General features: G+C 36.0%; 1 protein-coding gene across 29 annotated transcripts in view; it reads left to right on the top strand.

The window, feature by feature from the left end:
• Positions 1-15351, top strand: part of CCDC18 (coiled-coil domain containing 18) — a 133796-nt gene that overhangs the window by 46692 nt on the left and 71753 nt on the right. For all 29 annotated transcript variants that reach the window (XR_012509093.1, XR_012509097.1, XR_012509094.1 and 26 more), the window contains 5 exons: positions 1699-1815; positions 5611-5778; positions 8817-8959; positions 12833-12996; positions 13212-13425. Coding sequence is in view for 13 of the 29 variants with exons in the window: in XM_074369965.1 (XP_074226066.1) it covers positions 1699-1815; positions 5611-5778; positions 8817-8959; positions 12833-12996; positions 13212-13425 (806 nt within the window). In the remaining 16 variants the exon portion in view is untranslated. The remainder of the gene's footprint in view (positions 1-1698; positions 1816-5610; positions 5779-8816; positions 8960-12832; positions 12997-13211; positions 13426-15351) is intronic.

A 15351-nucleotide genomic window follows, 5' to 3' on the forward strand; every position in this document is an offset into this window, starting at 1 on the left:
GGCATTGTCAATCTTGACACCTTATTTAAGGTGGTTACTGCCAGATTGCACCATTTTAAGGGCAAAATTTTACCTTTATAATTAGTAAGTAATATGTAGGGTAATTCTTTGAGGCCATGTTGCAAGTCCTGTTCCTCAACAACCTTATGTCAGTGGTTTTAACAACTAGTGATGAATCTTGCCTGGATGACTTTTTTCCATTGTTAATTATCAGGCATAGATTTTATATTTTTTTCTGTGTATCAAAGATGTTACAAGTACCAGTGCTCATTCTCATGCTTAAGAAAGAAAACTTGCAAATATTTATACTTTTCATAGAATAATTTAAAAATTATTATTAGGGCAACAGTTATTAATAAAGATAATTATTCAGAATTACAAACTTTTTAGCTGTTAATGGTTATATTCATAGGATACAGGGACAGTCTTTGAAACTGTGTGTCTTTCAGGATTCTCTTTTTGGAGATAAGGGTTGCAAGGGTAATTTCATGATGTAGAATAATATCTGCAAGAGGGAACATTTTTTTTTCTTTTTGTTGAAATTTCTTTCACACTTTCATGTCTCCTTACTAGAATGCTATTAGCATTGAGGGGGAAAAACATTCCTGTTAAGCTCAAAATTACCATAAGGAAAAGGAGGGAACAAGATAAGAATTTTATTAACAGATGGGATATGGATCATGTATGCAAATTTTGAAAAAAATTTACTGCAATTTGGGTTGCTCTTTTGTCCTTTAAAGTTAGGGTTAGTGTGAAGCGTTTGCAGCTGTATGAACACTTGAACCAAGTTAACACCACTGCCTTTCTGAAAATGTTTTCACTGATTCAAAGCAAAAGCAGCCTTCTCTGAAATAAGGTTTTTTTCCCCTAGCTGACAAAAACATTTCTTTTTGAGGGTGGGAGGAAGCACGAATTCCTCACAGAAGGCACGGTCCCCTTGAGCAGTTGAGGGCAAGGGCATGAACCTTGGCTACAAGGAGCTGGGCTGAGAGTTCCACGCTCCCAGGCTGAAACAGGCCTTCTGGAACCCAGGCTAGAGCCTGAAAGTTCCAGGTGGGCACTGTTACCTCCATCTCGGCATTCTTTCCCAAAACTGCCTGCCCCTCCCCTTGGTCAGCATTTCATTTTCTTAGTGACTTCAGCATATTCAGAATATCCACACCATAGCATTGTTAGCACAATACATCAATTTGTACTTTTATTATATTTCTTGATCAAGGGAACTTAAGGAATAGGTTTAAATAACTTCTTACCTTTTTAGGTAAATGTTTGAAGGTGTGTGACCTATGGGACAGTTAGCCCCACTCTATCTTGCCAATCTCATCTCCTCAGTACACATCTCTTATAAATTCGTGCTTTGGTACCCTAAACTCCTGCCAACTTCTTACCATTTCTTTTCACAGTGCCTTGTCTCTGAATGTACTTCCCTCTTCCTGGAATGCCCTTCTTCACTTGTTCTTGTTTATTCTTCATGATGGTAGTCTCTGGTTTCCTCTTTGGTTTCCTAGTTTTCAATAATAATTAGTTTTCTAAATAAATCTCTTCTGTGAAAAGCATTTTATATCCTAAGTTGGACGGCATATTTACTGTTTGAAGCAATGAGATAACAATAGGAGATAACTTTGTAAAATATTGAGCATATAACAAGCACTCATTAGTATTAGCTGATTTTCCTTTTTTGCTTTTTTTCGTGCTTAGGTCAGACAACTAGACTCAGCATTGGAAATTTGTAAGGAAGAACTTGCTTTGCATTTAAACCAGTTGGAAGGAAATAAGGAAAAGTTTGAAAAACAACTTAAGAAGAAATCTGAAGAGGTAAATTAACGTTTCCTTTACATATAGCATATTTTTCAAGTGATTTCTTTTTGAGATGTTTATTTTCAACATACTTTATTTATTTATTTTAATGCAGGTATTGGGGATTGAACCCAGGACCTCATGCATGCCAAGCACACACTCTACCACTAAGCTATACCCTGCAAGATACTTTAAAAGTTCATTTTTATGTAGCTGATATAAAAAAATCCTTCCAGTAAAATGTAAATTCCAATTTTATATTCTTTAATAAACAGACATTATATGACATGTAAAACACAAAATATGACACTTTAAAATTCTCATTCTTGTGTCTATTTTTAGGGAATCAGGAGATTAAATTACTATTGATCACACAATAATCCTAATATAAAATGATTAACACTTAGAGCGTTGTTTTAGATTTAGAGGTGTAAAATTCTTCAAATTTTTTTTCTTCTATTTGTCTGAAGGATTGAGAATTAGGTTTAGAAATTCAACTTTCTTTATTAATATGAATATTTTAGACACTAGATAGAAGACTTTTCTTGAATTATCATATTTATCTCTATGTCCTCAATGTCAGCCACTGCTTTCAACAGAATAGGTTGTCACTATTTGCTCAAAGGGATAATCTTAGTGAAGAATTCCTTTATTTCTTTTTAGACTTTATAATATATGTATTTAAACCTTAAATTCATGTTTAGAAATAGTTCCCAACAAATCTTCATTAAAGTTGACTTGAATGTATCAGAAAAAATCCAACCAGAAAAACAGAAACCCTTATATATCTTTAAAATGGAGGGAACGTTTATACTGAGAATTAGAAACAAGAGATGGAAGAGCAGAGATGCTGAGGTGACTCAGATCAGAGATTATCATGAGCAGTGACCCCTACTATCCTTAGGGATGGAGGAACATCAGGAAGAGAGGATGTGACTCTGAGCCAGAAGTAGGGCTGCCCCGTGGAGTTAGGGCCACAGAGAAGGAGTCTGTCTGGTGGAAACTGGGGCCATAGAGGGGAGAACTGCTGCTATTGCCCCCCTGCCAGTGGCCAAACCTAGCTGCTATCCAGGGGGCAGTTTCCTGTAATACACAGAGTAGAGCAAGGGAAAAGTAGAGAGACACCTAGAGCAAATAGTAGTTAGCTAGCACTCCAGAGTTAGGTACATCACATAATTATGTAACTTAAGAGGTTAAAAAAAAGAAATCTTTGTATTTTATATGATTCTGTCCTTTTCCTTCTACCTCCCTTCATGAATGTTTTTGTAGCATCTTTGACAAATGGGCATATATTTCTATATGGAAATTAAACCACATAAACTACAGTTACTTTTACTTTTTACAAAAAGAATGTCTTTTTTTTTTAAAACCATGATCTTCTTTAAAACATTACTTAGGAGAAAAAAAAAAGAACATGGGCCAAAAACATTGTAAGTGAACTATACTTGAAAAAGAAAAAAGAATATGGGAGGGAGAAGAACATGGGTTTGTTTCCTGATCACACTTCCTGTCCATAACCTGGCAGGTTGGGGCTCCCAAAACAAACAAACAAACAAACAGAACCTCACACATTGCTTAGGCATTTAATCTATAGCCCTCACTGCACTGCAGCATAAATGGACTTGGCAGAAAGGAAATCTGGAGACAGGCAGTGTTTGTAATAATGGAATGTGTTGAGCTTTAGAATTTGTGTTCTTAGAAATAGCATCAGATAAAACAAAGGCCATAAAGAAAGATAAAGAAGGGCACTATATAATGATCGAAGGAGCAATATGAGATGAGGATATGACACTCATTAACATATATGCACCCAATATGGCAGCACCGAAATATATAGAACAAATACTAACAGACAGAAAGGGAGGAGTTGATGGGAACACAGCAATGGGAGCCTTTAACAGCTCACTAACATCGTTAGGTCTTCCAGACAGAAGATCAATAAGGCAATGGAGATGACTCAGTAGAACAGTTGAACTTGGTTGATATTTTTAGGACACAAAAAACAATATACATTCTTTTCAAGTGCTCATCGAACATTCTCTAGGATAGACCACATACTCAGGCACAAAAGATGCCTCAACAAATTTAAGAGAATAGAAATTATTTCAGGCATCTTTTCTGACCACAATGTCATGATACTAGAAATCAACCACAGAAAAAGAAATGAGAAAAAAATGACTGCATGGAGACTGAACAACATGCTACTGAAAAACCAGGAGCTAGCAGAAAAACAAAGAAAACAGGTGTTACGGATACAGATTTGCCCTAAAGAAATTATTTTCATACAGACAAAATTAAATCAAATAGATTAGCATAAAAAGAGGATTATAATAATATTAGAAATTGGTTAGTTGCCTATTGTATCTTTACATTCTCCAAGTTTACAGTGTCATCATGCAGAGAAGAAGTTTGAAATTTATGAATTTCTTATCATACCCAAAGAATATTTGGCCCCTAAGCCTTTCATAATGCTGCTGAATTGTTTGACTGCTGGATAATTAGAAAAAAAAACCAAGTCAAGATTCTCCTTTGCTATTTCTTAGGAGTTTAAAATTACTTTTTTCTGGAGTGATATTTATTAGAAAGATTGTTTGCTTTAAAGGAATGGGTTTATTTTCTTTCATTTTAAAAGTAGTTATTACATAAACACCAGTAAGAAATCTTTTAAAGAAGATTACTTATAATCTACTCTCTATTACCAATTCTCTCTAACATTTTTCACTTTGTATTTGCCCTAATGTTTTTCATAATTAATGAAATGTGGTTCTGTTTTTTTTCCCACTTCATTTTATTTTGTAAAATTTTATATTTGCTACTGTCTTTTAAATTATGGTTTTAAATTGTTGCATCTTTTAAAATGTAATTTATAGATCATCATTTAGTAAACCTTGCCCTTACTTTAGGGAGCAGGTGAAGAGTAGTATAAAATATACATTAAATTATGCTGCATTATTTTAAAATAATTTCTTTTGGCAATTTTTAGAATTTGGATTACTTTGACAAAGGGCTTTTTTTCCCCTTCTTAATAGATTATTCCAGATAAGTGTAAATGTATTGTTTAACACAGTTTTGGGGACCAGCATATTCAAGTCCTATATATTTAGAGTGAATGAATGCAATTTCTTAGCTGGTATTGTTACTCCTTTATGTGATTTTTTTGGAGAATGAATATTCAAGAGTTCTTTGCTGGGATATTATTTTACAAACAACAGCAATAATAGCAACAATAATTTACTAAATAGCACCTAACATTCATGTAGTGTTTTTATGGCTATAGTTTATTATCAGTAAGGGGAAAGGTGTATCAGATGGAGTGTGGAGAAATCCATGGCTTCCTGTATTTTCTCCCTTCTTCTGAGAGAAGTCACATAGAATATACTCCTTTCTGTGGCAGTGAAATATAGCAACATGTGTGCAGTACTTTCTGCCTAGGGAAGCCTGCTTATGACTCAGAGTTCAAGGTTTTTTACTGGGGGCTGGTCACATAGGGACAGCCATAAGTATCAAAATTCCAAACTCCCGGAAGGAAAGCATGATGCAGTGCCCAAGCCAGGGAAAACAATCTCATTGCTTGGGGAATGTTTCAAAAGACACATTCCCAGACAAGCCAAGAGCCAGCCCTATTAGCAGGCCCTTCTAACATATCTTCCCGTCAGAAAAATGAGCTCTGCCCTTCCACATAATAAATGATAGCTGTGGGTGCAATGTCCCTCATGACAAGTGGAAATAATTATCCAATAAGGTAGACAACATTGACATTTTATTGCTTTTTATTTGAAACATGTCATAATGAGAACTGTATATATTTCTTAGGTATATTGTTTACAGAAGGAGCTGAAGATTAAAAATCACAGTCTTCAAGAGACTACTGAGCAAAATGTTATTCTGCAGCATACTCTTCACCAGCAGCAGCAGATGTTACAACAAGAGACAATTAGAAATGGAGAGCTCGAAGACACTCAGACTAAACTTGAAAAACAGGTATGTTTTATTGGTCAAAATGGTTTTATGAAACAGCAGTTCACAAAATTGATAATAGATTTTTTTTGCTAGCTATATAAACTGCCATTTAACCTCAAAGATATCATAAACATTCTAAATTAACATGGTAAAATTGGTAGTTTTATTCCTATGTAATGTGTCCATGTAATACCACAGGCACATTTTTGTCACTCCATACAATTTAGTTACAATTTAGTCTTCATCATTCAGTTTCTCCCTCCTCTTTGGACCTGAATATAATACCTGTCTGAATCATTATAGCTTCCAGTAGAATCGTTATAGCTTCCAATTTCCTCTTTTTGGATCAGAACACGTGTGATAATCCCTAAAGAAATGCCAAGCAATGTGCTAAAAGAAAAATCCCAAAGGAAACTACTCATTTTTAAAAATGAGTTATTACTCCAAAGAAATAGTCCTAGGAAATTTTGTACTAGAATCAGTTTTTCTCTTTCATTCATTACCAGATTTATCTGAATTCTACTGACAGATATTTCACATTTTTTGTTTTGTTTTTCTTATCAAAGTTTACAGAAAAGTATAAATTAGAAAATGATAGTTCCTTGTAATCTCACTACATCCCACCTTTTTGTCATTTGTATGACTTTTAATCTGTGTGTTCTAAATTCATCCTCAGCCGCTCCGCGGGAACTAAAGAATCTCCTCTCTGTGCATTCAGACATACCAGGTGGTATTCCCTGTTTCCTTTCTCAGAGACATCTGTCCTGTGACTCTCCATCTCTTTTGTTCAAGTCTAGACCTACTGTTCGCTATACCTGATGTACAGCTTCATCCTGAAGTATTTCTTCATCTCATCTGTGGTTTTTTTCTTTCTTTCTTTTTATTGAGTTATAGTCAGTTTACAATGTTGTGTCAATGTCTGGTGTACAGCGCAGTTTTTCAGTCATACATGAGTATACATATATTCGTTTTCGTGTTCTTTTTCACCGTGAGCTACTGCAAGATCTTGACTGTATTTTCCTGTGCTATACAGTATACACTTGTTTATATATTCTTTATATACCTATCAGTATCTATAAATCTCGAACTCCCAGTCTGTCCCTACCCACCCCCCCTCCCTGCTGGCAACCACAAGTTTGTATTCTATGTCTCTGAGTCTGTTTCTGTTTTATATTTAAGTTCATTTGTCTTCTGTTCTGGTTTTTTTTTTAGATTCCACGTATGAGTTATCATACGGTATTTTTCTTTCCCTTTCTGGCTGACTTCACTTAGAATGGCATTCTCCAAGGACATACATGTTGCTGCAAATGGCATTGTGTTGTCATTTTATGGCTGAATAGTATTCCATTGTATAAATATACCACAGCTTCTTTATCCAGTCATCTGTTGATGGACATTTGGGTTGTTTCCATGTCTTGGCTATTATATCATCTGTGTTTGATTTCCACTTTCTAAATCCCTCATGGTTGACTCTGGTTTTTGTAGGATTGATTAGAATTTTTGTTCTTTCTAAAATTGTTTTCATTTCTATAATGGTTTTATGGTTTTCTTCTGGAGTTTCTTCCTTAAATCTACCAGTTCATTTATATTTTTCACTTGGTAACTTCATTTCTTCATGATCTTTGTTTTAAGAAATTTTTATATTGTCTCTGATTTCTTTGAGAGTCTAAAGAAGTTTATATCTAAAAATTCCTTAAGTATTTGGCATAAATTTTCCAGTATATATATTTTTTCTACTTTTTATTCATGTCCCACTAGGCACATGTTTAATGTTGAATTCTTTCAGATTACTTCTTATCTTTAGATTCTTTCTGCTCATGAATGTGCCATTTAATCAAGCACAGAGTGGGTAGATTTTCCATGGTTCCCATCCCTTTTTACCTGGGTACTATTTTAACTTTATACTTGGAACTTGAGTTGGATGTGTGAATATTAATGACTTATAATCTGTACTTAGTTCTTCAGTAATAGGTTTTAGAAAAGCAGGGAGAATATTAAAATCATTAGCCAGATATTAACTTTGAGATCATAGTCATGTAAATGTTCATGGAAAACACGGAGTGACTGAGGTTAACTAAGAAGAGAATATAGAATGAGGGATAAGATGATTGACTTCAACAGAGCTCTGAGTGGTGCAGTGTATGGAAGCCAAAGTACTTTATGAATAAGGGATGATAGTTGGTGTCATGGGCTGCTGCAGTCAGTGTCAAGGAAATTGAGGGTTGAGAAATGCCCATTGGAATTAGCAACACGGAAGTCACTGGTGACATAGTGTAGTTTCTATAGAGTGGCCAGATTGCTGTAGGCTGAGGAATGAATGAGAAGTGAGAGGAATGGCGCATCAAGCATAGACAACTCTGAGAAATTGGGCTATAAAGAGGAGGAAAGAAAGGGTGGTAGTTGGAGGGATGTAGAGGTATAAAGGGAAGTGTTTTTTATCATGGGAAGGCCTTGAATGTGTTTAACTGCTGATAGAAAGAAACCAGTAGAGAGACTGAAGATACAGCAGAAAGCAGAGATAGTCAGTAGTATGATGTTCCTAAGAAGATGGATAGGAATTGAATCTAAAACACTTATGAAGCAATTTGGCTTATATAGGAGGAAAAAACACCTCCTTCAATGTAGTAAAACAGAAGGAAGAAAGAATAGGAACAAATAGATGCAAGTTGTAATGCCTGAGGGTGGATGGAAATCCTTCGCTGAATGAGTCAATTTGTGAAGAAAGAAAGGAACATAATTTGACCAAAGAAGAAAGAACATTTCAATTGAGGATAATGAAAAGGGGAACACTTTACCATTATTTTGTATGATTCTTAGAAGTCCTGTTTTAGTGCATGTGGTCACTTCTATATGTATATGAATGAAGTATCTTTATTATGAAAAATTAAGTTCTGCTTTCATATTTCCAAAATGTTGCTTCTTGGTCTATACTTTGATTTTTGTAAAATACCTCGGAACTGAATGATAGGCTAGGCTACAGATTTATATAAATATTTTTCTTCTGAAGAACATTGAGCTGTGTCTGAATTTAAAATACTTACTGGAAATTGCTTTACAAGGTATCGAAACTGGAACAAGAGCTTCAAAAACAAAGGGAAAATTCAGCTGAAAAGTTGAGAAAAATGGAGGAGAAATGTGAAGCAGCCACATATGAAGCAGATTTGAAAAGGCAAAAAGTTATTGAGCTTACTGGTACTGCCAGGTAAAATGAATATGTTAGTTTTTATTTACCTTCCTGCTTCAACATCAATAGTATTTTTAGTATCAGATAATACTCAGTGAAGCATTTGCTTGAGGAATTAATTTCCCCACGGTCTGTGTCCCTTTAGCATTTTGTTTGCACCTCCCTCATGTCCCTCATTATGCCTTTTGTATTACAGTTTAATATCCTTAACCCTCCTATACTGCAAGTTCCTTAAGGCCAAGATAATATGTAGTTTATTTTAAGGTCCTCTCACAACAGTTAGCATAGATTCTCATCCCTCACAGGCACTCAGCAACTGTCGTATTAAATTAAATTGTGAATAATATTAAAAGTTGCAAGCAAAGATGTACTCAGAGGAAATTTTCTATGAGAGGGAGTAACTTAACAGAAGAAAACAGTGGTTCTCAACATTGACTGAACATTAGAATCACCTGAGGAGCTTTGAAAAGTACTGATGCCGAGGTCCCACCTCTGATGATTTAATATGACTGGGCTGGGCCTGGGAACTGTGAGCTGAAAGCTGTGTGTAGCTTCCCCAGGCCTCTTCTACTTTGTGGACAAGATTGACATAATTAATAATACATTCTTAATTTCCCACTGTTCTACCAACAGGAATCAAGAGTTAACTTATACATTTGAGCTTAAACCACAGCATCTGAAGACTCCCTCTCACCCTCTGACAGGAGTAAAGATAAGGCTTCGTGCTTTGAGTAGCATCTTGCTTCCCCAGATGTCCTCCACTCTCTCAGTGGGGTCAAGAGGATAGCCTTTGTTTCTGACTAAGGCCACAGATCTTTAGCCCTTCTTACTTCTGTCGACATTTGTCTGTCCACTAACAGCCTTACCAACAGTGTGTACCTTAATTGCACAAAGACTTAATCACATTATAACTTCATCCTTGCTTGTGCCAGGCACCACAGAAGCATTAGCTATCCAGGCATTAGATTTACCCTCATCTCATACTAAGTCCCCAAAACCTCTTCGTGGATCTTCTTCCCTTCTCCCACCCCGTGAAAGTTTCTGAAGGATTTTCACTGTAGCCTCTGGCATTCACAGTCCGTCCTGAGAGACATCCCCAATATTCTCTCTCTCTCCTTTTCTCTTGCTGTGACAGAAATCTGACTACCCTCTTAGGACATTGCTTCCTCCCCTGCAGCCCTCTTAAATGAGAGCTTCTCCCCACAGTTCTTGGATCACAGGGCTGTGGTGTGGAATAGTGTAACATACACTGTGAACCTCACGTCGTCAGATCGTATCACCCTTCACTGTTGCTGACACCGGCAGGCCGCCTGACTTACTCTAGCTCCCTTCAATACTACTGTCATTATTCTTGGGGATTTCAATATACATTTATCTGGCTGATCGTCTGGGACTCACTCACATAATTTGCTGTAGATCTTGTCATTTCCAGTATATCCAGTATTTTAACATAATCTGAATACTGTGCATCTACCCCTATATTATTACCTCATTCCCTTTAATACCCCAAATTCAACAATTCTTTGATCTAGCTAGGAGCTCTCATCAGTCAATTCCACCATTGTCTCACTTCCTAATGTCCTTTCTCCTCTCTATTTACCCAGCTTAAATTCTAGTTAGTCTTTAAAGTCACTGATTTGCATATACCCACAACTCCCTTCCCTCTCTCTTGCTTTATGGTACACAAAACTAAAAGTCCAACTCAGACCAATTTATGCCTGCATCTTTACAGAGTTAAAATCTGTTATATATCTCCTTGAATCTATTTTAAAATTAAGATATCTCCAGATACAAAGAGAGAAAAGTAATTCATTGATTACCTTCTATGTGCCAAGCAGTGTTCTAGGTGAACACCTCCTCTCAATCTCCAAATGTATCCCTAGGATATGGGTTTTACTATCCTGGTTTTCAAAATAAGGAAGCTGAAACTCAAGCTAGGGTGTGGGATGCACAATTTGGATGTGCTCTAAAACCAAATGTTTTTCTGTTATGCAACTATGAAGAGGTTCTTCTGGTACTACATGTAAACGTCACTGCAAGTGAGTGACCCAGACCCTGGTTGCTCAGTGCTGAGCCCCACGGAGCACGTGTTAGATTTCTCAAACTGCCTCCATAACTGTTTTAAAATCTTTTTTACATTTGAAGAAGCCAGTCTCAGCTTCCATATTGTAAAAGTTTAGTATTACTTTTACATAATCCTTCCTTTGATCCTGTTTCCAAACTCAGGCTTGATTGCCCTCAGTAACTCTGCAACAAAAAGGTGAAGTATTTCTGGAAAAACTGGTGGGTTTAAAGCCTGTCAGAAAAATCTGAAAATTATGGGAAAACTTTTAGCATTGGATTATTTATACAATCGTTAAAGGTTTTCAAGCCCTTAAATATTTATTGTAGTCTGTGAATCCCTCACTTACCTAGCTTCAGGAAAGAATGAGTAGTTAACTCCTAAGTCAAGAAGGAAGAGTGGAATTTATCTTTACCAAGTAGTGAAACCTTAAAGCAAAACAAAAAACTTTATGGTAGAAATTTTCTACCAAAACAAAAAAAAACTTTTGAGGTATCGTTGGTTTTGGACAGGGGATCTTGCACAGACAGCAGGCAGGACATGGCAAGCGTCTTCCTGCTTGGGGGAGGGAAAGAGGAGGTTACTGTTTATAAGGGGAATTGGCAGCAGGTTGACTCACTGGTTACCAGGGAAAGCATGTAGACAGCTGTGCTTTTTGAATTCTTGTATTTTTAAAAATAACTTCCTCCCCATTTCTTTGCTGACAGTCAGCTCTTGGTACTGTATGTCAGCCTGTTTTGATTGTTCTTTTCTAATTCTGTTTTACATCTACTCGAGAATAAGAAAAGAATTAGTCAGGCTAAAAATCATTTACCTGGGATTTCAGAGATGTAGAAGAGTCATTAGCACTTGTCTAATCTAATAGTTTTTAGCTTTGTTGGGTCATGGACATATTTAAGGATATGATAAAAAGCTATGGATTATTTTCTGTATATAGACATACATATGCATACATAATTTTGCATATTGTTTCAAGAGTTTTATAGTCTTCCTCAAGTTCACTCATGGACATCAGATTAGAACATCAGAGTTCAAAAGAACAGTAACAGTGACAAAATGCTGATGCAGAGGAGCATCGCCTCTGCCTACCGTTGAGGATGTTAGCAACTGCTGAATTAGTGACTGTCACTTTGGATTGACCAATAAATGGACTTAAAACTTCCTCTCACTATGTTGATGTGTCTATAGGCAGAGAAGCTTCCATGTTGGAATAATTCAAGATTAACTAAAACTTAGTAAACCTGACCCTCTCACTGTTATAACTATTTGTATGTAACCTTCCAGTTTCCTCATCTGTAAAAGCAAGAAAATTGCACTAGTGTGCAAATCTCTGGTCCCTTTAAAGTTATAAAAGGTAACATTAATAATAAAGGTCTGAGTGAAAGTAACTGTGACTTGGCTTTCTTGACCACTGACTTGGCCAACTCATACTACTCGTGCTATGAATAGTGTGATGTTTGTGCTGAATATTTTGATTGGCTTCTTCATTTTCTGTGTTGCAGGTAGCAGAAAATACAGATGACTGAGGCACCTGCCTGTGGATGTCCTCAGTACATTCAAAGTTTTATAAAAGTTAACTGTAATTAGATTGAAAAGAATGCTAGCATTGCTAAATGTTATCAGGTAGTACGGTGGTATGTAATTGGTGCAGAATTACAAATCTTTTAGTAGAGCATTTTTAACAATACAATAGGTGATTTAAGGTTCTGACTAGACGTTTTGCTATTATTTGTCTTTATATAACTTGCAGATTTTGTTCAGTCAGAGATAAGTCAGTTGATTTTTGTTTCCTAATTATTATTTATTACTTATTTTCTGTTTTAAATTAGGCAAGTAAAACTTGAGATGGATCAGTACAAAGAAGAGCTGTGTAAAATGGAAAAGGAAATAATGCACCTAAAACGGGATGGAGAAAATAAAGCAATGCATCTCTCTCAGTTAGACATGATATTAGAGCAGACAAAGACCGAACTAGATAAGAAAACAAATGCTGGTAAGCAACAGGTTAGATGAGCATAGCTGCCTCCAGATGTGTATTTAAAGAAATGGAATAAAGTGAGAATTTGAGATGAGGGGGAAGAGACAATCCGTATTATTCTGCCTCTTGTAGATGAATAAAATTGGATATTCATAACTGTAATTATTTGTAAAGTTCTTAATAGCAAGTAGTTTCTATATAGTTGTAAAATGATTCTCTGCTTTTAACAGTGAAAGAGTTAGAAAAGTTACAGCACTGCACTGAAACTGAACTAGCAGAAGCCTTGCAGAAACGGGAGGCACTAGAGGCTGAACTACAAAATGCTCATGGAGAGTTAAAAAGTACTTTAAGACAACTCCAGGAACTGAGAGATGTGCTACAGAAGGCTCAGTTATCATTAGAGGAAAAGTATACTGCTGTAAAGGATCTCACAGCTGAAGTCAGGTGAGTTAAATACTAAGAAATGATATCACAATTACAGGTACTTCACTTTGTTACTCTTACTCCTTGGGTTATACTACAGAGTTTGTTGTTGAATTCTAGGTGTCCAAACTTCTCAACTGCCTTTGGCTCACTGTGGCTTATCCTAGGCCGCTCTTCCCATGCTCTGTCTAACTAATTCAGCTGTTGCTATTGGCTAATACTTCCATCTTTGGTCTTTGGACCATTTTATATTGGTCCTCTCCTATATCCCATAGTGGTAAAAAGATGATGGGACCAGCATACAATAGTGGTTAATAGCAAAATAATAACAACAACATTGTTCTTTATATTAAGTCCTTATTTTGTGCCAGGACTATGCCAAGGACTTCATAAATGATCTCAGTCATTTCTTTACAACAACCTGTGAGATACATACATATCATTACTTTTTATACTTGAGAAAACTGAGGCTTGAGAAAATTAAGTAAAATGCCAAAGTCAGATAGTAGGGTCCAGAAACACAAGTCTGTCCAACTCTAAAATCTGGGTTCTTAGATTAGCAGAGATAGCATAAGATGCTATTCCAGCACAAACCTATGGTGAGAAGGGGTGGAGAGCTAGACCAGAGCCAAAGTGTGGGAAATGGATTCTGAGAAGGAAAGCAGGAGTACAAACCAAGGTGTGAAATGTGTAATGAAAGACCATGATAGAGAGCAGCCAGGTGACCCAGGAACTTAGGTGTTGTATCCTGTGATTCAGTTTAGGACCTGCTTTCTTTTCTACCCACAAACTCATACTTAGTAAATTTCATGTAGCTTTAAATACTGTGATACTTCCAAACCCGTATCTCTGGTAATGGCCATTTCCTCCAACTCCAGACTCGTATCTAATGACTAACTTCTTTTCCCCACATAAATATTTTTAAGAGGCATCTTGGCTAAAACAGTTCTTTGTTTTACTTATAACCCTGCCCTTTCTCAATCTCATTATGAGCAATTGGTTGAACCAGAAATCTTTAAGATTATTCTTATCTTTTTCCCTCCCTTTTTTCATCCAATCTACTAGCAAGTTATGTCAACTTTATTTCCAAAACGTGTTCTGAAATCTATTGATTTCTTGGCCTTTTTTCTGTGACCACCTTAGCACAAGCCATCATCATCTTTCACCTGGTCTGTTGCTGTGGCTTCCCAGCTGGTCTGCCAGCTTAAATTCTTGATCCTCCCCACAATCCAGTCTCCACAGAATGGATTTCAATTTATGATTTAAAACATAAATCAGAGTATATTGCTTCCCTTCTTAAACCTTCTAGTGGCTTCCCCAAAGATTCAGAATAATAATCAAGCTCCTTGGGAAATATAAATCAAAACCATAGTGAGATAACACTTCACACCAAGATGGCCGTAGTAAGAACAAAGAAACTCAAATAGAAAATAACAAATGGAAACCAGAATGGTTACAGCCTCTGTGGAAAAGTTTGGCAGTCCCTCAAAAAGTTAAACATAATATTAGCCATATCACTCAGCAATTCCACTCCTAGGTTTGTACCCAAAAGAATTGAAAACAGGTGTTCAAACAATAATGGTGCACAAATGTTTGTAGAACCTCTATTCAATAGACACAAAGTACAAACAACCCAAATGTCCATTGATAGTTGTGAATGAATAAACACGGTGTGATATATCCATAAAAATATTAATCAGCCATGAAAAGGAATAGAGTACTGATACTTGCTACAACATGGATGAACCTTGAAGATATAATGCTAAATGAAAGAAACCACATATATGTTGCATAATTCCATTTATATGAAATATTCAGAATTAGCAAATCCATAGAGAAAGAAAGCAGATTAACTGTCGCCAGGGAATGAGGGAAGGGAAAATAGAAAATAATTGCTAATGGGTTTGGGCTCTCCATTTGGGGTGATGAAAAAAGTACTTGAAATAG

This window comes from Camelus bactrianus, chromosome 9, assembly GCF_048773025.1.
Source record: "Camelus bactrianus isolate YW-2024 breed Bactrian camel chromosome 9, ASM4877302v1, whole genome shotgun sequence".
In the NCBI taxonomy this organism is placed as follows: Eukaryota; Metazoa; Chordata; class Mammalia; order Artiodactyla; family Camelidae; genus Camelus; species Camelus bactrianus.